Genomic DNA, 27,007 nt, shown 5'->3' on the forward strand with positions numbered 1-27,007 from the left:
AAAATATTAAAACATTTTATGCAGTTTCATTATCATTACTGACTATTAATATAAAACTATTTGTTTTCTGGCCTAATAATATACTTTTATAGTATGATTTATATTGCTGAAAAAAAATTTTTTTAAAAGAGACTTTTTAAGAGGTCAGTGAGTCTTACCCTTAAGAAAGACAATATGAAACTATTCTAAAGATACTGAAATTTATTTTTAAAAATTCCAAAGGAAAAATTAAATTACACATTGTCTTAAATATACTACATTATTCCAAGCCAACAGTATCAGGAAATTTATTTCAAAATATTATTTTGGTTGTCCCTTAAACCATTTTCTTCTGCATCCCCCCTTTCTCTAATTCCCCTTTCCCCCCACTATCATCCTTTCTTCCTCTCTGCCCTTGCAGCTCTTGAGAGAGAACAGTTAATTGCTTGTGTACTTTTGAGAAATAAACAAAAGAGAAATGGCTGGGGGGGGAGAGAACATCTCAAAGGAACTAACATATCAACTGTTTCTAGTAGTATGTGCTACATTCCACAGTCAGAAATCCCCCACCTCTGCAAACAGAGGGAGGTACCTTTTCTTAAACTTTTCCTTTGGTCTGAGACTAGTAATTAGGATCACGTAGCATTCAGTTTCGTTTTACTATTCTGTCCATTTCATTGTTGTATCATTTTTTAGTCTTGCCTATTTCATTTCTGCATCAGTTTATCATGTTTCTCTAATTTTTTATTTTTGTAATTTTTTTTTGTTATTGTAAAAAGCACATCTATCAATATTTTGGTACATACAAAAGACTTCAGTGATTTGGGGCAGTCTTTCATAGGTTGTTAATAATTTACAATTCTTATTTAAGAAATACTTGTTTCATATTCTTTAACCTCTGGTCCTTTAGAGAGTAACTAGTAAGTTAGCTCTTCCTCTCCTGTCTGCCTCCCCCTCCCCTTCCTTCTCCTCTCCAGAGGAAGGTAAATTTGGATGGCCAGAGGATGCCCAGTTAATTTGGGGTTTACTGGCTAGAGATTTCTTCCTTTCCTTTTCCTTTCTCTTTCTCTTTCCCTTTCTTTTCTCTTTCCTTTCCTTTCCTCAAACCTTAAACCTACTGCCCTCTGAAGCTCATAGATTGGACAACACTAAGCCCCTGCCCAAGCTCCACTCAAGGGCTGTTTTCTGAACACTCCTGGCTTAGGAGTGATTATCAATAGTAACTGCTGCTGTTTCTCTCCCAGCCTGATGTAGTTATTTTTCTTTACCTCATTAAAGGAGCTATTCCCTGAATACTTCTTAAAGGAGCCTATTCACTCAGTAGGTATCACCTCCCTCTAAGTGAGTACCTGAAAAGGCTAGCCTAAAAGGACCAAGGTGTCCCATTGCATCCTGGGTCACCTCCAGTCAACCTAATGAATATCTGGTCACCAGACCCAGATGGCTCAGGAGAAGAAAGTGATGTTGGTGACCTTTCACAGCCCTCTCTCACTCAAAACAATGTCAAGTGAAGTCAGGTCATCATTTCTCTGATGGCACAGTCTTTGTCAGCAATGAAGGACAAACACAACAACAATAATTTGTCTTTTATATTTGTGGTATTTCCCCAATATATTTTGGATATGAGTCTTGCCCAAAATATTTGATAAAATTTTTTTCTCCTATTTACTGTTTTTCCTTCTTATTCTAGCTTCATTGATTTTGTTTGCCAAAAAGCTTTTTAATTTCATGTAATCAAATTTATTTTTATGATAGTTTCTAATCTTTGCTATGTTAATAATTTTCCATTTGTTTTCTTTGTGAGAAATCTCATTCTCTTTTAATTGCCTTTTGGGGTGTGACCTTTTATATTCGGGTCACATTTATTTTGAACTTATGGAAGTGTTTCAGGGAGTACATATTTAATGCATGGTAACTTCACAAATAGACATTTGAAACCTTAAGTATTTAAGCCAATGCTTTTGCTTGAATTCCTTTATTGTTACTGTTCTTACAATGTTTTTTTATGTCCAGTTATGTAGTAAACATGTAATAAACTGTTGCTTACTAATTATCTGATATTCTTTCAGTTAATTATGAAGACATTGCCAGAAATCTTTCTGTAAGTGTTACTTGTTTTTATAATATCTAATTGTTCTTAATTTCACTGAGTACATACTATGTAAATTTAAATTTAAAGGATGGGGGGGGGGGGGTAATGTTAAACACATCCTTAATCTTACCACAGCTTAAGTAAGGAATGTAAAAACTTTTGTAGGATTGCAAGTTTGAAATTTTTGCCTATGCGGGTTTATTTTGCCTAAATCAGTAGCTTTTAAGGAGGCTTAAGGGTTTATTCCATTAAGACAGATTGTTATGTATTCTAATCACAACTACTGAGGAAAGTCTTTGTCATTCTGGATAAGAGAATATTTGTAAACTGAGTATAGATAGTCAGTAGCCAGAGCAAACACAATATTTAGTGACCCTAAATTTGTCCTACCTAGAACATATTTAGCCATCTTTGAGACTGTACTTAGATAAGTCCTGAGAACTACGTTTTGTTTTATTTTTATGGTTCTATATCATATGCAAGCTGGTAAAATAAAAAAATATTTCATTTTCATCATAATTTTCAAAGTTATTTCATGGTAAGCCTACTCATTTGAAGATTTTGTGCTTCAATGTCCCAAAGATTTGTGATTTCATTGGTGTATTACTTTCACCAATGTGATTCTCTTTATACTTTAGCGAGTGGTCTTTCTGAGTTAATGTGCCAACCTTCTGATTCTGAGCCTCTCCAGATTTAGCTAGGTTGGTCCTTAGAGCATCTGCATTACATCTTCAAGCTCATATTCATATACTGTCTAACATTTTATGATGAGCCCCAGAGCATTTTATTCTGTTTCAAGAATCCAAGAACTGCTATGCCATAATGAGGGAATAGAACTGGACTTTAATGGAGCACTCTTAGAAAACATGAAAATAATGATTCTACTTATTTTAAATTAAAATTTTGATTTCAGTGCAGGGAACCAGATCAGCACTTCAAACCTTATTTGAAACAATTTTTACCCAAGCGGTTACACTTTGCGAAGAATGATAGAATTGAGCCCTTAACATTCTACTTAGATCCTCAGTGGCAACTTGCATTGTAAGTCCTGTCTTTGTCTTCTCTTTAATTCCTTCTATGAAGTAAGGAAATAAAATTATAAACAGTGTTTGTGCCAGATTATGTGAGGATTGGTTTATTAGAATAATAATGAAAATACATTAAGGTATTTAAAGAATTTTATGTATGTTACCTGTTTAATCACAGGACAATAGTCCTGAGCCCCATTTTACAAATTAGGAAACTGAGACTGAGAGAGGTTAAATGACATTCCCATGGCCACACAGCCAATAGTAGCTAGTAATAATAACAATAACTTAATAACATTAATAATAGCTACCATTTAAATAGTGCTTTTAGATTTGCAAAGCTCTTTACATTTCATCTCTTTATACTCACATTATCTTTATAAGGAGAGTGCTGTTCCAAGTTTTACAGAAGAGGTCACTGAGCCTGAGAAAGTTAAGTGACTTACTCAGGATTACACAACTTGTAAGTGTTTTGAGGCAGAGTTTCAACCAAAATGAAAATAAAAGTTGCGAGACCAGAAGGAGACTGGTCAGATAGAAAAAATGAGGACAAACCACAGATTAGGATTGTGGCTATAGAAATAAAAATAAAGAGATGGATGAGAGAGAGATGCTGTAAAGTAAAAATCAGCAGGACTGATGGAAATAGGTATAATGAAAACAGTTACTAGGATTCTGGTTATTAAAGAAAAATAGTGAAAATATATGTGATTGAAGAGCAAGGGAACAAGGAGAAGAGAGAAGAGAGAGAAAAGAGAGATAGGGAAGCCAAGTTAATCATGAGTTAGCAGAATATTCAAAATACAGTTGTTTATAATGAGGTTCTATCACCTTAAGATACATGGAATCCTTGGAAACAATATGAAAGTGGATTATCACCCACTTAACCTCACCAATATTTTCTTACCCTGTTATTTAGAATTTTCTTAGCATTTAAACATCATTTTTGTATTTTGTTAAATTCCTATTCCTTAAAACATTGCTTTTCAAGTAGTTTCAAGCACTGGGTGGTAAGGATTGCAACAACTGTTTTGTTCCTCACCTCAGTACTTTAATTAGGAATCTGTGCATCTGAGTCACTCAATGAAAATTATAGATCAGTTAAGTAACATTATCAATAAACCAAGACCTACATCATCAAATTGTGAAATAACCACCAAATAAAGAATGGGTTCTGGGTGTGTCCTCTTCTCAACCCAGGTTGAATTTAACTGATGGGCTAGGAGTCAAGTAATGGTATTTTACTATCTTATTGTCTATTAATACAATACTAAATTTTTGAGAAAGAGGGCAAAGAGGGAAGAGGCAGGAAGGCAGAAGGAAGCAACTTCTTTCATTCAATTTATAAGATGGTATAGAAAGGGCAAATGAAGCTTGTCCGGTAGTTTTTTTTAAGCTAGTTAGTTCATCATCCTTGTGTTTTCACTGTAGGTGTTATTTGTAGATCAATTATCCAATCAAGCATTTATTAAACAGTCACTCTATGCCAGACACAGTTAATGTGAAAAACTCATTCTGTATATCAATACATTATGTTAACTGATATGTCTATGTCAAAATTAGGAATCCAGCAGAGAGAAAATATTGTGGATATGGATTCCACGGCTCAGATAATACATTCTCAAATATGCAAGTAAGTGAAAATAGGCTTTGTTGTCCTTTTCAAAAGGAAAAGATTACTTGATGCTTAACTCCAAGCATATATCCCAATTTTGAAAAGTCGAATATGTTAAAATGCAAGCTCACAAAACTGTATATAGAATGACTGTGTTTTGTGAAAAGATTTCTTAAAATCCTTTAAAAAATTAAGTTCCTCTTATGCACTTGAAATGATTTGATTTACTATAAATTGATTTACATGTGACTTTTCAGGAAATGCCTAAAGTGAAGCATACCTCTATATTTTAAAATCCTGCTTGCTATATTTATTAGTTGTAGGATATGGGCAAATCACTCAACGTTTTAAAGCTTCTATGTTGTTTTTTGCAAAAATATGGATAATACTATTACTACTTTCACAAGATTGTAGTGAAGATCAAATGAATGATGTTTATAAGGTACTTCTTAAAATACTTACATTCTCATTCTGGCTGTGCCACTCATTTAGCATTCCCATTTTGCAAAAGGCATCTCCATTCTTCCAGTCATCCAAGTGTAACATCTGTGGAGTTATCTGTCCTCAGCTCCCTCTTCTCAGTTTAACTCAACAGTCCTAACTATTCCTCTCTCCCCAATTCAATAAGTTGCCAAGAATTGTCAATTCTACCTCTACAACATTTTTCACATCTGTCCCCTTCTTTCTATTCATAAGTACCACCAAAGGTGTGCTGGTAAGTGTTTAACAACCAGCTCTCCAGGCAAAAAACCACCCATACTTTTCATTTTTAATCTGTCTATATCAGTAAATAACAATAACATAACTATGTAGAATTTATATTATATAAAACTAGCATATTAGTGTAATACATAATAAAATTTACAATATTTAATAATGAAATCATTTAATAAATTACTAATTTACCATGCAAATAATTAACAATGTATGTTTGCATATTGCATTATTAATATAATTAATATTAATGTTTATGCAGTAGTATTTTATTATAAAAATGTTATTTTCTTATTAATATAAACAGTGGTAATATAATAGTAATATGATAGTGATATTGATATTAACTGAATATTAACAAGCAAAATTTATATTATATAATTATATTATGGGATATGTTATAATTTTATATAATTATATAGTCAGATAAAATAAGTTAATTTATTAGTATTTTTTCCATCACTTTCTTGAATTTGGACAGGCAAGCAAACAAAAAATGCCCTGATTTGTAGCTTTTGCTGACTTCCGCTGAAATTTTTCAGTTTGAAAATTTAAAAATCTCCATTGTGTCTCCCTAGTTCAAACATTTATCACTTGCTTAGGCCATTGTAATAGCTTTCTAATTGATCTTCTTGATTCAAGTTTCTCCCCACTCTATTATATATCCCATGCAACAGCTAAAGGATTTTTCTAAAGTAAAGGCTTGTCGTTTCACTCCCCTACTGCCCTCTTGAACATTTATAACCCTTTATAATCTGACTCCATCTTTATTATACATTGCTCCCTGTCACTTACTCTTAGGCTGAATCAAACTGGCCTTACTGCTGTGCTTTACATGTGATATTTTACCTTTCATCTTTGTGCCTTTGCACTGCTCTCCATACTTGCAATACACTCCTTCCTCATCTCCATTTCTTTGAATCCCCCTTTTCCTTGGAAACTGTCAGGCTCTCGTGGTAATTTCTACGTGAAGCTTGTCCTAGTGCTTCAGCCGTTAGTGCCTCCTCTCCCTCAAATCACTTTGTATTTATTTTGTATAAATTTTTCATATACTTAGGGGTGTACATGTTGTCCTTTTTTAAAGAATGTATGCTCCTTGAGGGCAGAGCGTTTTGTATTGGTAATTGTATCTTTATTACCTAAATAATACCTGGCCAATGGTGGGTACTTAATAAAGCTTAATTTAGCAAGTCATTTAAGCTTTGTGAACTATAGTTTTCCCATCTGTCAAATGGAAATAATAATAATGTTTCCTTGTCTACTTCATAGGGTAGTTTATACCAAACAATATAAGGTATCATTATTATTAATAACAAGAAATATTTGCCAATGGACATTTTCCTTCTAATCTTCCCCTAAGAATTTACAAATTATTAAATTATAATTCTATGGATGAAAGCTCTTCAGGCATATCTCACTAAATGCTTATCTTTTGTCAAAACCTAGGCCCTCTTCATTGGCTATGGACCTGCATTCAAGCATAATACTGAAGTTGAACCCTTTGAAAACATTGAAATTTATAACTTAATGTGTGGTAAGTGCAAGCTAATCCATGATTTCTGAGAATTTATGTGGAATTAAAGCATAGCTAATAAGCTATCCTATGGACACATTTAGAGGGGTATGATACGGAATAATCTTTAATATTCTCACCGTTGTTCTCGCCTCCCTCTATTGACAAATATTTATTTAGTCCCATATATTTGGGTCTCCTTTTACAGAATTAAAGAGGTGAGACATGGAATGCCATGTCTGGGGAAAAAATGAGCCTTTGTGAAAATCAGAGTAATATGAAGTGATTATTAAAGATTGACAGAAGCCAATACGCTGACAGCTTTAAGCAATAGGCTAGACAAAAAAGACCCATCAAAGATTTTTGAGAAAGGAGAGGTGAGAGATTTGAGGGTGGAGAAACCAATTAGCAAACTGTCATAATCCAGGTGAGAAATGATGAGGTATCATAAATTTTAGACCTTGGAAGGAGCTTTAAGATTATTTAATTCATGTGCCTCATCTTACAGATGAGAAAACTGAGATACAGAGAGATCATAGAAATATAAAATCATAGATTTATACCTCAAAAGGACCTTCATGGTCACCAAATCCAACTCCCTCATTTTACAGATGAGGAACCTGAGGTCTAGAGAAGTTAAGAGGATTGCCCAATGTCATATAACTAGTAAGTAGTTGAAGTGGGATCTGAACCTATGCCTTCCTGACTTGATCCACTGTATGGTGCAGTTGTCTTTTGCCTGATGTGCTCAAGCTCATAGAGGTAATAAGTGGCAGAAGAGAGATTTGAACCTAAATCCTCTGATTCTCTGTTGAGAAGCTCTACCCCTGAGTCATGGCTTGAATTAATGTAGAGGCTTTGTAAAGAGAGAAAAGGATGAATATAAGAGATATCATCGAGATGGGATTAACAAGACCTGAGAATCTGAATGCATATGTTTGTTGAGGGGAAGGGAAGGTGGACTCAAAGAATGCAAACTGAATTGGGGGAAAGATGGTGGTATCATCAACAGAAATGGGGAATTTTGAAGAAGGAATAAAGTCTGGGTATACTATGAGTTTGAGATGTTTATAGGATATCCAGGTAGAGATATTCAGCAGGCAGTTGTTGATATTATACTAGAGCTCAGGAGATAGGTGAAGGCTGGGTATACAGATCTGGAAATCATCTGTGCAGAGATGATGACGAACACTGGGAAGAGAACACCAAGGGAGAGAGTATAGAGAGAGAAGAAAAAATGGATTAGAAAAGGTGTTATGTGATAGATGAAGATGGCAGTTCAGCAAAGGAGTCTTAGAAGGAACAGTTCTATAGGTAGGAGAACCAATAGAAAGACGCACCAATGATACCAACAAAAGAGAAACTGTAAGCAAGTGAAGAAGGTATAATAATAGAGACCCAAGGAAGGAGACTCATTGTCCCTGACAAGAAGAAGAAATGATCAGGAATAGGTGGTTCCCATTACAATCCCAGAAGAATGAATTTGCAGTAATGCCAGGAATGCATGAATAAAGGGGTTTCCTTTTAGAATGTCTTGGGCTCAGCCTGGCACTGTATATGAATTGAGTATGGTATACTCAATTATATTTGCAAATGTTTCTATAATCTGACATTTGAAAAATATGAAATGATCATAATGTATAATTACTTTAGTGATCCAAATTGTTTTCCACAGAACATTTTATAAATTAGTATAGGGAGTCGTCTCTTCAAATTTCCAGTAAAAACAGTGTCATCAAACCCCAGTCTGAGATTAATGAAAGCAGTGTAAATCCCTTAATTTTTCTTTCTGCACATAAAGGCTTATGTGTGTTTAGTTTTAAGAATGTAATAACATCACTGGGCCTAGTAGCATGAGCTTGTAATCCCTGATATTTAGGAGGCTGATGTTAGTGGGCTGTTGGAGCTCTGAAGTTCTCAGCTGAAGTAGGCTTGGCCAATTGAGTGTGCATGCCTTAGCAGCACCAAAATGGTGAGCATCCAGGATTGGGGAGAAATATTGCCTATGGAGAAATAAACCAGCCTGGGTTAAAATGGAGCATTGTGCCATTCAGTAGTAGGCTCAGATATGGAAGTGGTGACATTCCAGGCTGGATGAGATAGGGAAGCCCAATCTCAAAAAAAAAAAAAAAAAAGAGTAATGCCATGTAAGAAAGATCTGTCATTTTCTATCTTTTTAATATTGAATTTAAGTTCTTTCAAATAATTATCCATTATTCTTTGAATTATTGTAGATTTACTGAATTTGAAACCAGCTTCAAATAATGGAACTCATGGAAGTCTTAACCATCTTCTAAAGAACCCTGTCCACCTACCAGAGCATCCTAAAGAAGTAAGCCACCTATCAAAATGCCCTTTTACAAAGAAAGCAAGAGAGAACCTTGGCTGCTCATGTAACTCGGTAAGGAGGCTGAAGATGCTCATTTGAGTATTGTAGTTTTGCAGTGCCCAGTACAATATAGAAGGCATGTAATGAATGTTTGATGAGATAAAAATCTGCTGTTGTAAAAGATACTTTTTTGTTCTTGGGATATTTGGGTATTTTTGTTTTAGTGTCTGGGATTGACTTCCCAGCTTTGCAGTTTGACTTTTGTGTTTTGTCAGTGGTTTGCTCTAATATGATGAAGATGAAGGAAAGAAGTTGAGTCATTATTGAAGAGTGGCGTATATAGTATCTACTATTAGATAGTAGATTAGGAGAGATAGAGACAGAAAGAGACAGAGACAACAAGACAGATAGACAAAAGGAGAACATGGGACATTGAATTTAGTTTGACCATGATCTTTGTTTTCTGTGGTGTCATTTATGTTCTCTAAGTAAAGGGAGAACAAAGTGGGATAATTCTTTGGTGAAAAATTTAGCTTGACTCTTTGCCTTCCGCTACACATTTATGGTTTACAGCCTTGCACAGGTGATAAATTTGTAGTAGGATATTGCCAAACATATCGAATAATCATCCATAAAAATATTTTCAAGGCTAATTTCTTCCTTCCTTTCTTTATTTTTTCCTTCCTTTCTCTCTTTTTTCCTTCCTTCCTTCTTTATTTTTTTCTTCTTAGTCTTAGATCTGATTAAGACTGTAGGAAGGTGGTGGGAATAGAGGTCACATGAAATGACTAGCTTTCAGTTTATGCATTTCCAATGCTTTACTTATCCTAAAAACATAATGCTGAAATTTTTGTGGAATTATGATAATTAACAATAGTGTTCTCCAATACAAGATGTTCAACATTTCAAATTTTACACAGGATCGATATTAGTTAGTTATGGTATCTAATTCTTATATTAAAGATAAAAACAACGATGATCTTACAAATTCACATGAATTCTTTTTTAAATTTTTCGAACATTTTAGGTTTCATCCACAGTGGATTTTCAATCAGAGTTAAATATGACTACAGAAGAAGGTAAGACAGTCTTATTTTTATGTAAAGCCAGAAGAAATGCAGAAGTGAATTTTTAGTTGCATAAGAAACATAGAAGTGTCTTGTAGAAAATTCCCAGAAAGGAGCTTCTACTAGTGGTGTACCTACCTGGTAAAACACAGAGATCTCTTTGTTTTAGACAGTCTAGACTGTTAGTCATAAGGGGGGGCAGTAGTATTTACACTGGAAATAGTGAGCGATATCATATTTTGTGGGAGCTGAATCACTCTTTATGACCACAAGGAAGATGTTTTGAAGGATTGAGTGATATTTAATAATAGAGCCTCAGATGAGTTGCCTAGGACATATAGAGTTTAACATTGCCATCAATAGCTTCTACTAAGGCTCCCATGTTCATGCTGTGCTGTACTACTAGGCTCCAGGGGCCATATTAAAGTGATTCAGTGTGCCTAAGGTTGGGCTGATTAAATGTCCAAATAAGAACATTTAGGAATATTCAAATGATTTTTTTTCCAATTTTCATCTGTGCATTTGGTGTCAACTAGATGCAGCCTAAAATCATTGCCCTTGCAAAATTCTGCACAAGATTAGGGGCTACTGAATTCTCAACCCTGAACCTGACATTCTCTGATTTCTTTGTGAAGAGATTTGTTGCTTCAGGTTCTTTTTAGGAGATAATGTTTTGATCAGAATAGTTATGTGGCCTATGAGGTTTGTCTTGTATTCCTAATGTGCTAGATGGTAGAATCAAGATCTAAAAAGATCTCTGAAGTTTGACCAGAAATCCGGGCTGAATTGGGTTAGGTGACAATTAATAGGCATAAGTAAGTTCTATAATAATAATATTAATAAGTAAATTAAGTTCTATACAGAAGTCAATTGTATGACTGCTGGATCAGTTAGACATAACTACACAATAGTTCACGTGAAAAAGACACAGGGTTTTAATAATAACAATAGCTTACATTTATTTATATAGCTCTTTAGAGTTTGCAAGGTTTGTTTTACAAATATTATTTCAGTTAATCTTTGCAAGAACTGTTATATTTTACAGGTGAGGAAAGTGAGACAGACAAGGCAAAGGGAAGGGGAAGAAGGTAAACATTTATACAGTACTCACTTTGTGCCAGGCACTGTGCTTAAGTGCTGTTTACAAATATTATCTCATTTAATCCTCACAACAGTCCTGAGAGGTAGATGTTATTATTATCTATCCCTGTTTTATAGCTGAGAAAACTGAGTCCAACAGAGGTTAAGTAACTTGCCCAAAGTCATACAGATAGAAAATGCCTGAGGCCTGATTTAAACTCATCTTTATGACTTCAGGTTCAACACTATACTACCTAGCTGTATTATACCATTTTAGTGAATAACATTTTCAATGAGTCAACAGTGTAACTTGGCACAATGAAATCAGTCTGAATCAGAAGTTAAGAAAATAGCCTATGTTAGGTATAAGGATTGGGACTGGACCTTTTATGTCATTGGCATAGGGAACTCTAAGACAAAGAAACTGTATGCTAATACTAATACAGGTTTCTATGTTTTCTGTAACTTGCAGTTAGAGAGTTGCCTAAGACATATAGAGTTTAAATGACTAATGGTCCCATAGCCACTATGTATCAGAACAGCCTGAATTAATAGAAGAAAAGTATTTTTCTAATTCCTCATTGTGATGAAGTGAGTCATCTCAAAACCTATGTCAGTGAAGTGCAAAAATGAATATTGTCTGCCAAGCTAAAGAACCAAAACAAAACTATTAAGTTATAGTACCAGTGATATAAACTTTGGTCAGTTGTCCAAAGACCAGCCTACCTAAATTCAGACAGGTTAGTCACTATTTTTGTTTAGTTCACAGACATCCTCTATTAAGCTAGAAAGGGATTACAAAATACAGTATTAGATGGAATCCCCTTGCAGACAAAGCCAGGGATCCTTGAAGTGTTGAAGAAATACAGTGTCCAGAATGAGGGTAGTTATTGTCCACATGTACTTCACCTTGACTAGGCTATGTCCAGAGGATTGTGTCTGGTTTGGAGGCTAATATTTTAGTAAGGGCATTAATAAGCTACAGTGTGTCTGAAGGAGAATAACCAGGATGATGAGGACTGGAAATCACTCCATATAAGGATTAGTTGAAGGAAGTAGAATGTTTAATCTAAAGAAAAGAAAAATTAGGATGATAATATAATTGGTAATGTAATATAATCATATAATATAATATATGGTAATATATATGATGATAATATAAGTTTTTGAAAGACTTCTATGTATTTGAAAGATTAAACTTGTTTTGCTTGGCCTCAGAGAGTAAAACTGAGATGAGTAGAAAACTTTTTTTTGGTTCCCATCTAAGGAAAAAAAAAACTAAGATCCACTACTGAGGAAGTGTTTCAGCTGAATCTGAATGGCCACTACAGTAACTGGGGATGTCATAAGGGAGGTTTCTTCTCATTTGCAGGTTGGGTTAATCAACGTTTAAGATCTCTGCCAAGTCTAAGATCCCACAATTCTTTAATTTTAGTTTCACAATTGCTGACCTAGGTGCTGTACAATTTGATTGTCCTAAAAACAAACTTGGTTCACTTTCAGAGGTTAAGGAATTTTCATTCTAGAATACATCAGAAATCTAGAAAGAAGCACTAATAAAGACAACAGACACTTAACAGGCTTTAGAAAATGTCATAAATTCAATTTGAAGTGGTCTTCATTGAGGAAGCACATATGCTAGAAAACTTGTGATTTCCCAAGCCTACAGTGGTTTTCTGTTCTTGTTTTCTCTTTGTTTGCTCATAGGAACAAGCTACAATGATCTCTCTCTTTTTCTCCTTTAAATCTTATGATTTTACTATTTGTGAATAGGTTTAGAGCATTAAGGCTGACTTCCAAGTTGAGATAAACAGAGGCAAATACTAGATGAATATGTGTGGGGGAAAATGTTTCTTTTGCTTTTCCAGATAAGCTAAATGAATTAAAATAGTAACTTTGTTCTCTGAATCCTGTTTTATTTTCCTTCTCTTAAAATTTTAGAAAAGATGATCAAGCGTACTACCTTGCCCTATGGAAGGCCAAGGGTACTCCAGAAGAACAGTACTTTTTGTCTTCTTTACCAACACCAGTTTGTAAATGCTTATAGCCGTGACATCACAATGCCACTCTGGAGTTCCTACACAGTTGGCAAAAATGCAAGTATATGTGACTGTGGTGTATCCCTTTTCATAGACATTTTAAATAGTCATTATTAGACAAAATTGTAAGGAAGCATTTGTTCGTGGTCAGTTTTGATTTATAACCAAAGCCTTGTAATAAAAAGATTGGATTGAGACCAAAGAGGCTTGGATTACAGTCTCAGCACTTCTCTTCACAATCTGTGATTTTAGGCCAATTGAATAACTACTCAGGGTCTTGGCATCCATGTCTGAAAAATGAAGAAGGAAGATGAGATCTCTAAATATCTCTCCTAATTCTAGCATTCTTTGAGAGTAGACTAGGCTTTGCCTTTGAGTGGTTCTATGACCTTGTGAAAGCAATTTAACCTCAACTTTCTCATTTCTCAAACTAAGCAGTTAGTTTAGATAATTTTCAAGGTTTCTTTTAGCTCTCGTTCTATAACTGCCTTTTTACTAATTGCTACCTATAGAATCAATTCAGTTTAGTCAGGGAAATTTTTTAATCTGTAAATAATCACCAAGAATTTGTCTGGATTGTAACCTTTTCACTCATTTATTCATTCAGCAGTTATTTGACTGTCACTTCACCTTGTATTTCTACTCAGTTGTTAAATAAAGCTATTTCTACATCCTTAATGTCTCTTGGATCTAAACCCTTCCCTTTTCTTCTTTGGCAACCATCCTAGATCAAACCTTCATCTCTTCTTGTCTAGATTATTAACCTATTAACCTGTCTCCCTCTCTGCAGTCTGTCCCCTCTCCAGTCTGTCTTCCATGCTACTCTCCAATTCATCTTTTTAGTTCATATGTACTGCTCTGACTGTGCCACTCCTCTGCATATAAATCTTCAGGGAGCTGTTAATAAATTGGCTGATAAAATATATACCTCTGGACTTGACATTCAAGGCTCTTCACAGTCTGGAACAACTTTCCATTTCCAACATTTTGTTATCCTTTACATATTCTATGTTACAGTTCAGATTGATGTTTTCCCTTCTCATCCTATCCTCTTCCATCTGTGTATCGTACTTTTCCCCTCCATCAATACATTAATTTGTAAACTTTTATTAATGCCTACTATGTACCAGGTACTGTGCTAAATGCTGGGGATGCAAAAAGAGGAACAAAATCTCTGCCTTCAAAGAGCTTATGATCTAATGGGGGAGGCAACAGGCAAACAAAAGTGTGTGTGTGTGTGTGTGTGTGTGTCCATATACAGGATAAATAGGAAATAATTATCAGAGGGAATTAAAAGGGGTTGGGGAAGGCTTCTTGTAAAAGTGAGATTTTAGTTGGAACTGAAAGGAAGCCAGACAGGTCAACAGAGCAAAAGAGGAAGAACGTTCTAGACATTGAGGATGGCCAAAGAGAATACCCAGAGCTGAGAGATGGAGTTTCTTGTTCGTGGAATAGCCAGGAGGGCAGTGTCCGTATATTGTAGAATATGTATTGGGGAATAAGGTATAAAAAGAGTGGAATGGCAAGAGGGGACTAGGTTATGAAGGGCTTTGAATGTCAAACAGAGAAGAACAATTTTTGTATTTGTTCCTGAAGGCAATAGAAAGTCAGTGTGTGTGTGTGTTTGTGTGTGTGTGTGTGACATGAATGGGTCTACACTTTAGGAAAATCATGTTAGTGGTTGAATGGAGAAAGTATTCGTGGGGGGGCATTTGAGGCAGGCAGAGACACCAACAAGCTGTTTGAATAATCCAGGAGTGAAGTGATGAGGGTCTGTACCAGAGCAGTGGCAGTGTCAGAGGAGAGAAGGGGACATATTTAAAAGATGGAAATTGGGAGACGTTGGTATCGGCTTGGACATGGGGATGAGAGAGTGAACCAGGTTGACTCCTCGGTTTTGAACCTGCAAAACTGGGAAGATGGTATTGCTTCTTAGAGTTAAAGGGAAGGTAGGGATGAGAGGTTTAGGGGAAAAGATAATGAGTTCTGTTTTTGACATCTTGAATTTAACATGTTTACTAGACATCCATTTTGTGATATCTGAAAGGCAACTGGAAATGTGAGATTGTTAAGTCCATAGAGAGATTGGGGCACAAAAAGTAAATTTGAGAAACAGTATAGAGGCAGTAATTAAATTCATGGGCTGATGAGATGACCAAGTGAAGTAGTATAAAAGGAGAAGAGAAGAGGGCCCAGGACAGGAAACTGAAGGACACATGGTTAGAGGATGTGATCTGGAGAAGTATCCAGTAAAGTAGACAGAGCAGGAAAAGTCAGAGGTAGGAAGAAAAGCAGGAGAGAATAGTATCCTGAAGGAGAAAGCCTAGAGAGGAGAGTACCAAGTCAGATATATATATATATATTTCTCCAAATCTCTCCTTCAGTTGCCAGTTCAGACCTATCACTTTGTCCATGAAGCCTTTCTCGATTCCTCCCTAGTAAAAATGGCCTTTCCCTCCTCAGATTCTTGTGTTTTGCCCTTATCTCTTCTTCAAGCCTGTCTTATATCCACCTATCCCCAACCCAATGCTAATTAGAATGCCGAGAATCCAAATCTAATTAGAATCCTTGAGAATGGAGTCCTGATTACATTTATCATTGTATGTTTACTACCTAGCCAAATATCTGGAACATAGCTGGTACTTCATGTTTCTTGAATTGAAGGGGAAGTCAATGAGCAAAATCATCACAAATTTCTTTCAGAAGCTTGAATAAAGATATTAGCTAGCCAACTGTACTGTAGAAAGTATGAGTATTGCACATCCAAACACAGAAATAAGGATATGTGGTAATATATATTTTGTAAGTTATGCCTATTAGAAATGAATGCATGATTTTTGCTTATCTCTATCATCTGGTATGTACAGATTTCCTTTTAGTTCTTAGACTAAACTTGAAATACTTTGCAGTTTTGAAGAATCTTGAATTAACTTTTTGAATCTTGAATCAACATTTGTATTTTGATGATACTCTGAACATTTTTTGATTCGCTCTTTTGATGGGATAGGATAGATACAATATCTTACCTTTGCTAGTTTTTGCTTCTACTTGATTTGGACTTTTGTACTGTAGAATCTGTACAGCTACATGGTTATCTTTCCATGTCCCTGAGTTTTCCTACTTCCTTTTGATTCATTTTGTTTGTGAAACTGGGGACATGTTCAATTTCTCCCTGTTTACTCCAAGAGAATTAAACTGTGAAGAAAAAAAATGTGGATAAGTACAGAATATAGTTTAATCTCTTTAAAAACCAACATTTCTTCTTGTACCTTTACCCTTTCACCTCATAAACAATTATACAAATTTATCTTTTATGGAGGACTCAACAAAGAAGTCTAAGTTATTTAAACTATATTTATCATCTTTTATATACAGGTCATTGAGCTAGACACTGAAGGAAATTCAGAAATGAAATAAATAAGATATTACCCCTCCCCTTCCTTATTCCTAGGTTTGTTCATAGAATTCAGAACTGGAGAGGAAAGCCCATCTAGTCCAAGATTCTTAACTTTTTTTTTGTTGTGGTAGTACCTCTTTTGTAGTCTTATGAAACCCTATGAGCCCCTTCTCAGATATTTTTAAATGCAGAAATTGAAATATGTCGGCTTATAAAGAAAATTAATTATATTGGAAGTTATTCATTTTTTAAAAGTTCACAGACTGCAGTTTAACCCTTGATCTAGTCCAGTTCTCCAGATTATAGATGAGAAAGCTGAGAAGTACACAGAAGTTGTGTACAGCAGAGTCAGAATCTGAACCTAAATCTTCTGACTCCAAATGAACCCTTTTTCACACTACCACACTTCTTCCTATGGCCTACTGTTATAATAATGTTCACAGAGCATCTTTATTGCTTTTTCTCCTGGCCACTGTGGACCTAAATAAATATTTTATTTTGTTCATTAGGACAGTTTCTCTGCAGAAGACTTTTCAAACTGTTTCTACCAGGATCATCGAATACCTCCAAGTCCCATCCAGAAGTGTTCGTTTTATAAAAATAACCCAAAGCTAAGTTATGGATTCCTCTCCCCTCCACGTAAGTGTAACTTAAAATTTTTTTGTAACTTCTTTTAGATCCGGACTATGTTACAATGTTGTTTGAGTCTGTTAGCTCAATAGTTGTTTGAGTTGTGATTTTTGAAAATTTAAAAGACTTAAACTCTGTAAAAATATCTTTATGTAATAGCTAGGACAATGGTAGTACCATAGATATGATTATTTCCTCTGTTTTCTTGTGTAAAGATTAGGAGAAAGATCAGGGTAGATCCTGTATCTAGAGGGTAAAGGGCCTGAGAGTTCATTTCATTCAACCCTCTTATTGTATTGCAGAGGAAATTGTGGCCAAGGGAACTTAAGTTATTTGGCCAAGATCAGTAGCATGCAAGGTGGGATTTAAACCCAAGTTTTCTGACTACAGAGCCGTGTGTGTGTGTGTGTGTGTGTGTGTGTGTGTGTGTGTGTGTGTGTGTGTTGTACCTTGATGACTCCATAGATGGTGGAAAGAAGGCATGAGACCTTTGAAATGTTTCAAACATTTTTTTGTGTATGCATAAATGGTGATCTTAAATGTCAGTAGCAGAAAGGTAAACTAGTCTTCTTAAAAGGAGTCAGCATGCTTTTCTTTTACAACATGACTAACATGGAACTATGTTTTGCATGACTGCACTTGTTTAACCTATCTCAAGTTAATTGTCTTCTCAAGGATGGAATGTGGAACTCAAAAATGTTAAACAGTGAATGCTAAAATTCATTTTTACGTATAATTGGGGAAAATAAAATATTAAATTTTAAAAAGAGTCTTCAGTGTATTGGTTTTCCATCGGTATTATATCCTTCTGGCAGAGCATCTTTTAAGGGATGCTAAATGTAAAAACTGCCACTCCTACTGGCTCTCATAGTTTGAGGCAACTCCCTACCACAGTCATTTGAATAACCATCTTAGGTCATCCCTTGGCAGTTGCGGCATAAAATAGACTTAAGGCTAATTATTACAATTATATATGACGACTTTATGTAAGCATCTCAAGGCCAACTTGCTGTCCGTGTGCTTTTTTCTCTCCTGTATAATCGGTGTTATTCCAAATCCAAGGGGTGAGTTTATATGTCTCGTACTTCTCAATCAGGAAAGGTGCTTCATTTAGAGAGGGAAGAATGTCAATATGATGAATTTATTTGGGTGATGCAAAAAAGGAGTAATTTTTACTGATAAATATTAACAAAACTTCATAACTGGCACTTACTTTTAAGTTTCGGCTTTTTCTGCCAAAGCAGCAATGAGTTAACAGGGAGACCTTAAAAAAATTCCCAGATTTGTTATTTTATTTTATCTTTTTGAAGGAATGTGACTAAACAAAATCTTTAAACAGTGGATTTTCCCAAGATTTCATACTATTCTGAAGACATTGTAGGTCTAGAATGATATTCAACTTAATTTCCACTCTCCTCCCAGTCTCTAAGAGGGTGAACTTTCTAATATTATTAAAAAGAACTTTCATAAATTGTTTGTGTTTCTTTTTTCTTATTTGCAGAACTTACTAAAGGCACCAATGACAGACATCATGAAGCCCTGCTTACCAGTAACGTAATACCAATGTACCAAAGTTTTCAAGGTAAAAATGACCTAGCACAAATTTTATTATTTGAATTCTTTGCCATAGTGACAAATATAACTTACTTTACGTACTAGATATATTCCTGTAAAGGAAAAACTTTGTTTTACACACCATGGGAACTTGCGTATTTATAGAACCAATTATAGAGGGATTATTTGCTTTACAGATATTTCACCATGGAGATAATAATGTTACCATTAGGTCATATTTCATGATTCCAAATAATTTTACACAAATTCCCAGTTGGCCCACACAACAGCTCTGAGCAGCAGGTGGTACAGGTATTTATCATCTTTATTTTACAGATGAAAAATAAATAAATCTTGTGGTTTTTCCCTAAGATGCCGTATAACCCTAATTTCTATGCTCAGTAAAACACATACACAAATCCACAGTGACAATCACATGCATGTGTATGCATGTATAGATATATATGCAATATACTTATATGTAATACACAGAGAAACATGTACATATAAATTTTTAAAATTGTTTCAGTCATGTCTGGATCTTTGTGACCCCCTTTTTGAGATGATGTTTATTGGCAGAAATATTGGTGTGGCTTGTCATTTCCTTCTCCAGCTCATTTTACATATGAGGAAACTTGAGATAAAAAAGGTTAAGTGACTTGCCCAGTGTTACTCACCTCCTATGTATCTGAGGCCATATATGAACTCAGGTGTTCCTGACTCCCAGCCAGATTTGCTGTTTAAAATTTACTATTTAAATTTCTGCCATGTGACATTATTTTAATTTGTCCTTCCCCAATAACATTTTTTCCCCTCCTTGTTTTAGTCATATGGAATTATTTCCATAATATCCTACTCCCAAGGTATGCTGGAGAAAGGAATGGAGTGAATGTAGTCAGTGGTCCTGTGTTTGACTCGGATTACAATGGACTGTACGATACTCCAGAGATACGGAAACAGTAAGAACATGTTTCTTCTGCCATATCTACTTTATGCTTTTTAAAATTAGTAACAACAATAACTACCAACAAGTGATATTGCCAATATCTTTAATTGCTTTCCAGAATTGTTTTCCAAAATGTGTTACAATTTCTCAGGTCTATCAACCTTCCATGTACTTGTTTTCCCTTAGCTGTTCCAACATTTATCATTTTACTTTTTTGTTATTCTAATGGTTGCACAATAGAATCTTAGAATGCTTTAATTTACATTTCTTTAATTAGTAATGGCTTGTAGTCTTATTTTTTTAAAAAAAAATGGCTACAGATAGTCTTTTTTTCCCTTTTACACCTTTTATATAATGGAAAATGGCTATTTTTCTTATTAACATCTTTTCCTCCTTCAATTAATCGGGAATTATGCTTTATTATATAGATAACTACCTATTCAATTGTCTTTTTTTTTTTAAATCGCAATTTCATAGATTCAAGAAGGCATAATTTCAGCTTTTAAACTCTAATACTGGCTGAACTTTATTGTAGCTCCAAAAAAAAAAAATAGAAAATTTAGAGGCATCTTCCCATGAATAGAAATATATTTTCTCTCCTTTCTACTCCCCACCTATAGGCAAAAAAGAAAAGAAAGAAAGAAAATGAAAACAAAAGTCTTGTAACAAATATGTGTAGTAAAGCAAAACACATTTTCTTAATAGCTTTATACAAAAATAGCTATTCTAATTTTGCATCCTAAATCCATTGACTTTCTGTAGTGAGTATATATTTCATTATTAGGCCACTGGAATCATAAATACTTTTTCTATTGATCATAATAATTGATGATAATTTTTTTTACAGCCCTCAAAGTTGTTTGCTTTTCCAGTGCTGTTACTGTATGCATTGCTCTCCCTCATGTATGTCCAGTCTACTTTTTATAAGTCCAGAGATGGCAAGTATGGGAGTTCACTGGGGAAAAAACTTAAGGAGGCATTCTTTCTGGCCCTCTCACCTCCTGGAGGTTTAGTCCTAGTTTTTGTTATTGTGTTTTAAGAACAGAATTATAACTCTGCCATAACAATGGAGCCCAGAACGCCACCTGAATCTGATACTGATACCTGAGTTGAAGATCGTTTGGCAGGAGCAGAGTTATTCACCAAGTTATTCACCTTTAGAGTGTGTGTGTGTGTGTGTGTGTGTGTGTGTGTGTGTGTGTGTGTATTGTATGGTATGTGTATTGTATGACCTAGCCTTGATATAACAAGGCAATAAATAGGAAAACAGTTTTCTAAACCCTTTCCACATTTCTTTATTTCTTACAGCATAATATTATATAATACAGCACAGTTATATTAGATTTATATACTATAAGTTGTTCAGCTATTACCTAATTGATGGATACTTCCCCAGTTCCTAGTTCTTTGTTACTACAGAAAGAGCTGTAATAGCTTTTCTTCTTTCCTACACATTGGGGTGTAGGTTCATTCATGGTAATTTTGTTGGGTTAAAGGTTGTACATAGTTTAGTAACTGTAGACATTGTTCCAAATTAGGTTTACAGAATTGCTGGACTAATTCACAGCTCTAACAGTGCATCAATGTGCTATTTTCCTAGAGTTCCTCTGGCATTTGTCATTTTATGTTTTTGTTATATTTGCCAGTCAGGTGTCAAAGATAAGCAACTGCAGAGTTTGCTTTAATTTGCGCTTCTCTAATTATTAATGATTTGGATCATTTTTTAATATTGCTACAGATAGCTTGGATTTCTTCCATTGAAAACTGACTATTCAAATCCTTTGACTACTTATTAATTGAGGAATGTGTCTTGTACTTCTGTTCCGATATTTTGGAAAAAACTTTTAGCAAAGAAACTCACTATAAAGATTTTTTGTTCCCCAATTAACTTTTTCATTTCTAATCTTAACTGTACTGATTTGTTTGTGCAAAAAAAAATTTAAATTTTATGTATTTCCTCATCCCGTTTCCATTACTTTTTCCCTTTTCTTTGCTCCCTCCTCCCTTTTTATTTAGAAGAATTGAGGCATAGAATGAAAATGTGCTTAGCACCAATTCGCTATGCTTGTTACAAGCACCTTCCACTTCCTTTACTCCACTCCTTTCACCTTTACGCAGATCTCAATCACTGGTTCTTAGCCTTTGTTTCTTTTAAACCGCTCTTCACAGTTCCCCTTCTGAATTTAAAGTTAGTTTTGCTTGTGACTCATTCGTTCATGAATCTGCTCTCTGTCTTATTCACTCCTCTCTTCCTGTTTCCCTTCCTGAGTTGTGTGTGTATGTGTATGTTTGACCATTGTTTGACCGTTTGGACAAAAACAAAGTTAAGGTGATGCCTGTTCCCCTAACCTCTTCATTTGTATAGTGAGAGAAATGATTATTTTTCTATTATGTTAATAACCAAATTAGGGTTGTTGATTAATTACCCAGAAACTGTGTTTTTTCATTCATTTCAATAGCCTTATTACTTGGGTCCCTCCCCCATTATGTGTGATAAGTACCCCCATTCCTTTGCTTTTGTTCCTTAATATATTGTTCCCCCCACTTTCTTTTTTTCTTAAGGTAACCAAAAATAACAAAAATCTCTTCCAGCTTCTCTACTTTATTTGACTCTTATGGATCCTTATCACATTTCACATTTAGAGAATGCTTGTATAATCTCTTTCTTCATATTCAAATGCAAACATTCCATCCTCAGAAAGTTCCCCCCATACCCCCAGATTATTTGTATTTACCTTTCATTCTGTTTTTGAAATATGATATCCAGTCTCTCTGTTCTTTTCTTATTCTTTTCTCTGTTGCTCTCATTTCATCTATACTAAAATTAAAAAAAAAATTCATTTCTTGGAGGAATTCTAATCAATCTTCTGTGCAAGCTTTATTTGTTATTGCATGTAAGTTTTTTAGAATTATTTTCCTCTTTGAGGTTGTTTCAACAGTCCACCCTGCACAACCTGACTTTGCTGCTCAATATAGGAGAAAGAGGGGCCAAATCTGCAATCTTGGCCAGGTTTTGCAATTCTGGACTGTACACCCTGTGCTTGTGACTTGGGGAAGGACCAAGTACTTATTCTGTTCACCCTGGCTTGTGGATCCAAGTACTTTGTGTCTAGAGTCTGGATGCTAACTCAGGATCCTAGTCTATACTTATAAATAAATTTCTTATTGATATATGATCTGTGAAATCTTTTACTCAAAGAAACAACTTTAATAACTAGTAGACAGGCCTGTCTATGGGTCTAAGCAAAGAACATGAGAGACTTTTTACTTCATGCATATCTCACCCTGCCACACCAAATAACATCTTTGAAATCTGGAGAGGAATTTGGGGAGTAGGGATCCTACAGTATCATCACTGGCGTATCAGAGCTAGGAGGCAGTAAGAAAGACCTCTAGAGAAGAACAGGACTAGAAATTGGAAGATTGTATAAGATAAATTGTCATTTTTATTGGTTCATGTGTCATAGTTCATCTGGCCTTCCCTAGCTTGAAACCTCTGTTTTGTTCCTAGTTGCTATCTTGTTCTCTGGAGTTTGGTCTTCTGGCCCCTGACTTGACCCGGCTTCTGGTTTATCTTCTGTAGCGCTTCCTTTTCTTTTTCTCATGAGAGGACTTCATCTTCAGGTCCAGTGACTGTTCTAATGACTAGCACATGTAGTCCCCTCCCTATAATCCAACAGAGGTCATGATGACATTAAAAGAAAGTTCAGAAAGAGAGGTGTTGAAAGGCAAAATTCTATAATTAGGAAAATTTTAAAGTCCAGTAGACTTTTCATCATGCTAGACTAACTTTTAAAGTAAGGAGGTGATTTATTTTCCAGATATTCACTCCTACCTTTTATTGTATTTTTCAAGACAAGTACATATTTAATTTCAGACGATAACTGATGAAGTATAGTAGAAAGTAAATTTTATTATATAAATTTGAAAGTGCTGATTTTTAGATTAGGAAAGTCATGAGAATTACTTCTGAGTGAAAAACAATTTATAATTCTGACTGGGTAAAAATTAATTTAAAAAAATCACAATGGATACATGTAACTGACAAATGGAAATCTGTTTGAGCTAATGATTAATTATGATAGAAGTCAGAAAATAAAGGTCTTTCTCTTAATAGCAAAAAAACAAAGTAAGGGGCAAAATCAGTGAGAATTTTCAGTAAGTACTTTTGATGGGACAATAGAGGAAAAAAGAATCAGTAAATAAAAATAAAGGAAATTGGTTAACAGGAATTTATTTTTTGCAAGGCAATGCATATGTGTAATGGACTTTGTTCTTCTTGCCTTCTCAATAGTTGGGGGAGGGGGAAGAGAAGGAAAAATTTGGAAGTGGAAATAAAATAAAATTGAATTAAATAAAATAGCTAAGATCTTGGGCATAAAGATTTTTATGAGGTATAAACATAATAGGGATAAGAAAAAGGGAATAAATATTTTAGTGGTTTGTTTCTTTTCTTTTATCTGGTAGTGGGGAAATATACAAATCTGCATAGAATATAAATACTTTTTATAACAATCTATGAGTATCAAATAAAATTATGAATATGGAAGTGTGCTAACTATAAAATCCAACGTAAATATAAAGATTTTGTTTAGTATTTTTTATCTTGACTAAGTAGAAAATAAAAGGAAATTAGATGTTTTAAATTGAAACTAAAAAGAATGAGAGCCAGGAAGATTTTGATCAAAGTTTCACCTCTGACACATACTGGATGTCTGACTTGTGGTAAGTCACCCAAGCTCTCAGTGCTCTAGACAACTCTCTGACTGTCAGAGAAGGTGTTACTTGCCTTGGTACATTTGATTGTAGCGTATTCATTTTCTCTCCTACCAAGAAGGAAAATTTCCTTAATTTAAATTAAATTTAAAATTTCCTTTTGTTTTTTGTTAAGCAGACTTTAGGACTTTGGCTTGAATCCCAATGTTTCTATTTCATGAGAGAGTGCATTTCACATATCTCTGATTCTGGCCTTAATTTTTCTTTTAAAAAAACTCCTCATTAAAAACCATCAACAAGCATGAACATTTAGGTATGTAAAGAAGAGAAAGGAACATTACTTATGAAGCCATAAGCAATAAGTTTCTATGGAGGCCAAGTTGCACTATGTGTGAGTGTTCTGAACACACTTATAGCTATAAGTTATAGCTTAGTTAGGATGTTAGTTAGTATTCTTGGAATTTTATGATTAGAAAATGAAATTCATTTCCATTCTTCAAACCACTTTAAGCTGGAGTATATAGGGTATGTGGCATTTTCTCAGGAGCTTTCCTTCCTAGTCTAGAAATGTCTTCTGTAATATTCCACCAAGTGTTCAACTGACCTGTGCTTGAATATTTACAGCAAAGAGAGATGGGAACTCCCTCCTTAGATACCCTTCATGTATGAAGTTTTTCCTTCATAAGTTTAGGTATGCTTTAGGTGACAGAATATTTTTATTAGATTGTTTCAACTTGTACTTTATCTTGGTGCATGATAGCTCTGTAATATCTATCAGGGTGAAATGGAAAGGGATTTTTTCTAGGTTCCACATATATATTCTATATCTATAGTTTGAAAGATTTTGTGGTCTAATCTAATCTCCCTCCCATCACAGATGATCCCTTCCCACCCATCCATTCCCACCTATTTCCTACAAATCTGCCCCCAAAGGATCAGCCCAACATGCTGAGAGCCTTCTTCCATATCTCTGATGTCACCTGGATGTTACTGCCAATATAATCTGAAGATTTTTTATTGTCTACAAACATGATAGTCAATGCAGCATACCTATATAGGGAATAAAATCCTTTAGAACAATGTTGATTTAGACCATCTGCTAATGTTAGCTTTCTTGTTATGGCATAGTATGGCATAGTCAGTCACCAGGCATATATTAAGCAACTCTTATATGGTCAGGCTTTGTGCTAAGCAGTAGGGATATAAATCTGACTAAAAAGTCAGCTACTGCCTTTAAAGAACTTGTATTTGAATGGGAGATTGCACCATATAAGAGAAAGCTGAAAAGGCAGGTATAGTGGTGGAAGTGCAGATGAGGGTACCCACCTTGGGAGCATAGTACTGGAACTCTTGAGTGCAGCCTCAAGAGGAATGAAACTTTGGTTTGCCTGTATAGCATACTTCCTTGAAAATTCTGGGGAAGCCATCCAACCAGAAAGAGGCCACAGGAGTGAGTGGAGCGCTTCCAGTTTCTGAACTCTGAAACTGGAGTGAGCTTCACGGTGAAGAGCTGGAGTCCAGACTACAGGTTGGGGAGGAACGAGTGGATAGATTTGTTGTGGTTGTTTTTACAAAGGCTGTTAAAATGGTTCCTATGCTTAAGGATATGAGTTTAGATATACTTTACAAGCACAGTCCACTGAACTCAAACACAGCGTTAAAGAAGAATGTGTTATTTCCCTCCTAAGGGAATACAGATGCATCTGTCTGTCTGTCTGTCTATCTCTCTCTCTCTCCATTTATTTATTTACATACTTATTTTTCAATTTATTTTTATGCAGGAGCAGCAAGCGTATCAGTAATCAAGAAATCCTGATACCCACTCACTACTTCATTGTGCTAACAAGTTGCAAAAATAAAACCCAGACTCCCTGGCGGTGTGAGAATTCTTTAGAGACCCTTGCTTTTATTGTCCCTCATAGGACAGACAACAGTGAAAGTTGTACTGTAAGTATACTTCGTTGCTTAAACATTGCATATGATTAATTATGTACAACCCTGGTCCTAGGTGATCACTGTAGAAGGATTAGTTTTCGATTGCTATTTACAGACAGCTAGGAAACCATCCCCATGTCCCAAGTCCAAGGTACAAAAATGAGATTTTGATGTGCAAAATTCAGTAAGTAGGATGGCTTAAATATTGAATCCCAGGAACATTTGAAGTTTTTTTTTTTACCCCTTTAAAAACATGTGTTTTTCATTTCAACATTGTCATAGTGTCAAGTAATCATAATTTTAAAATTACCCTCTAAATGAGCTTTCTTTTTGTCTGATTCTTATAAAATGTAGGTCATTGTTCTACTTCCTT

General features: G+C 34.8%; 1 protein-coding gene across 2 annotated transcripts in view; it reads left to right on the plus strand.

Annotated features, from left to right (window-relative positions):
* ENPP1 (ectonucleotide pyrophosphatase/phosphodiesterase 1) overlaps positions 1–27,007 on the plus strand; it is a 99,263-nt gene that overhangs the window by 66,758 nt on the left and 5,498 nt on the right. For both annotated transcript variants that reach the window (XM_072643347.1, XM_072643348.1), the window contains exons 14-24: positions 2,049–2,080; positions 2,985–3,112; positions 4,663–4,732; positions 6,875–6,962; positions 9,176–9,342; positions 10,298–10,349; positions 13,359–13,513; positions 17,363–17,492; positions 18,985–19,065; positions 19,864–19,996; positions 26,481–26,646. In XM_072643347.1, coding sequence (XP_072499448.1) covers positions 2,049–2,080; positions 2,985–3,112; positions 4,663–4,732; positions 6,875–6,962; positions 9,176–9,342; positions 10,298–10,349; positions 13,359–13,513; positions 17,363–17,492; positions 18,985–19,065; positions 19,864–19,996; positions 26,481–26,646 — 1,202 coding nt within the window. The remainder of the gene's footprint in view (positions 1–2,048; positions 2,081–2,984; positions 3,113–4,662; positions 4,733–6,874; positions 6,963–9,175; positions 9,343–10,297; positions 10,350–13,358; positions 13,514–17,362; positions 17,493–18,984; positions 19,066–19,863; positions 19,997–26,480; positions 26,647–27,007) is intronic.

The sequence above is a fragment of the Notamacropus eugenii genome, chromosome 2 (genome assembly GCF_028372415.1).
Source record: "Notamacropus eugenii isolate mMacEug1 chromosome 2, mMacEug1.pri_v2, whole genome shotgun sequence".
Lineage (NCBI taxonomy): Eukaryota > Metazoa > Chordata > Mammalia > Diprotodontia > Macropodidae > Notamacropus > Notamacropus eugenii.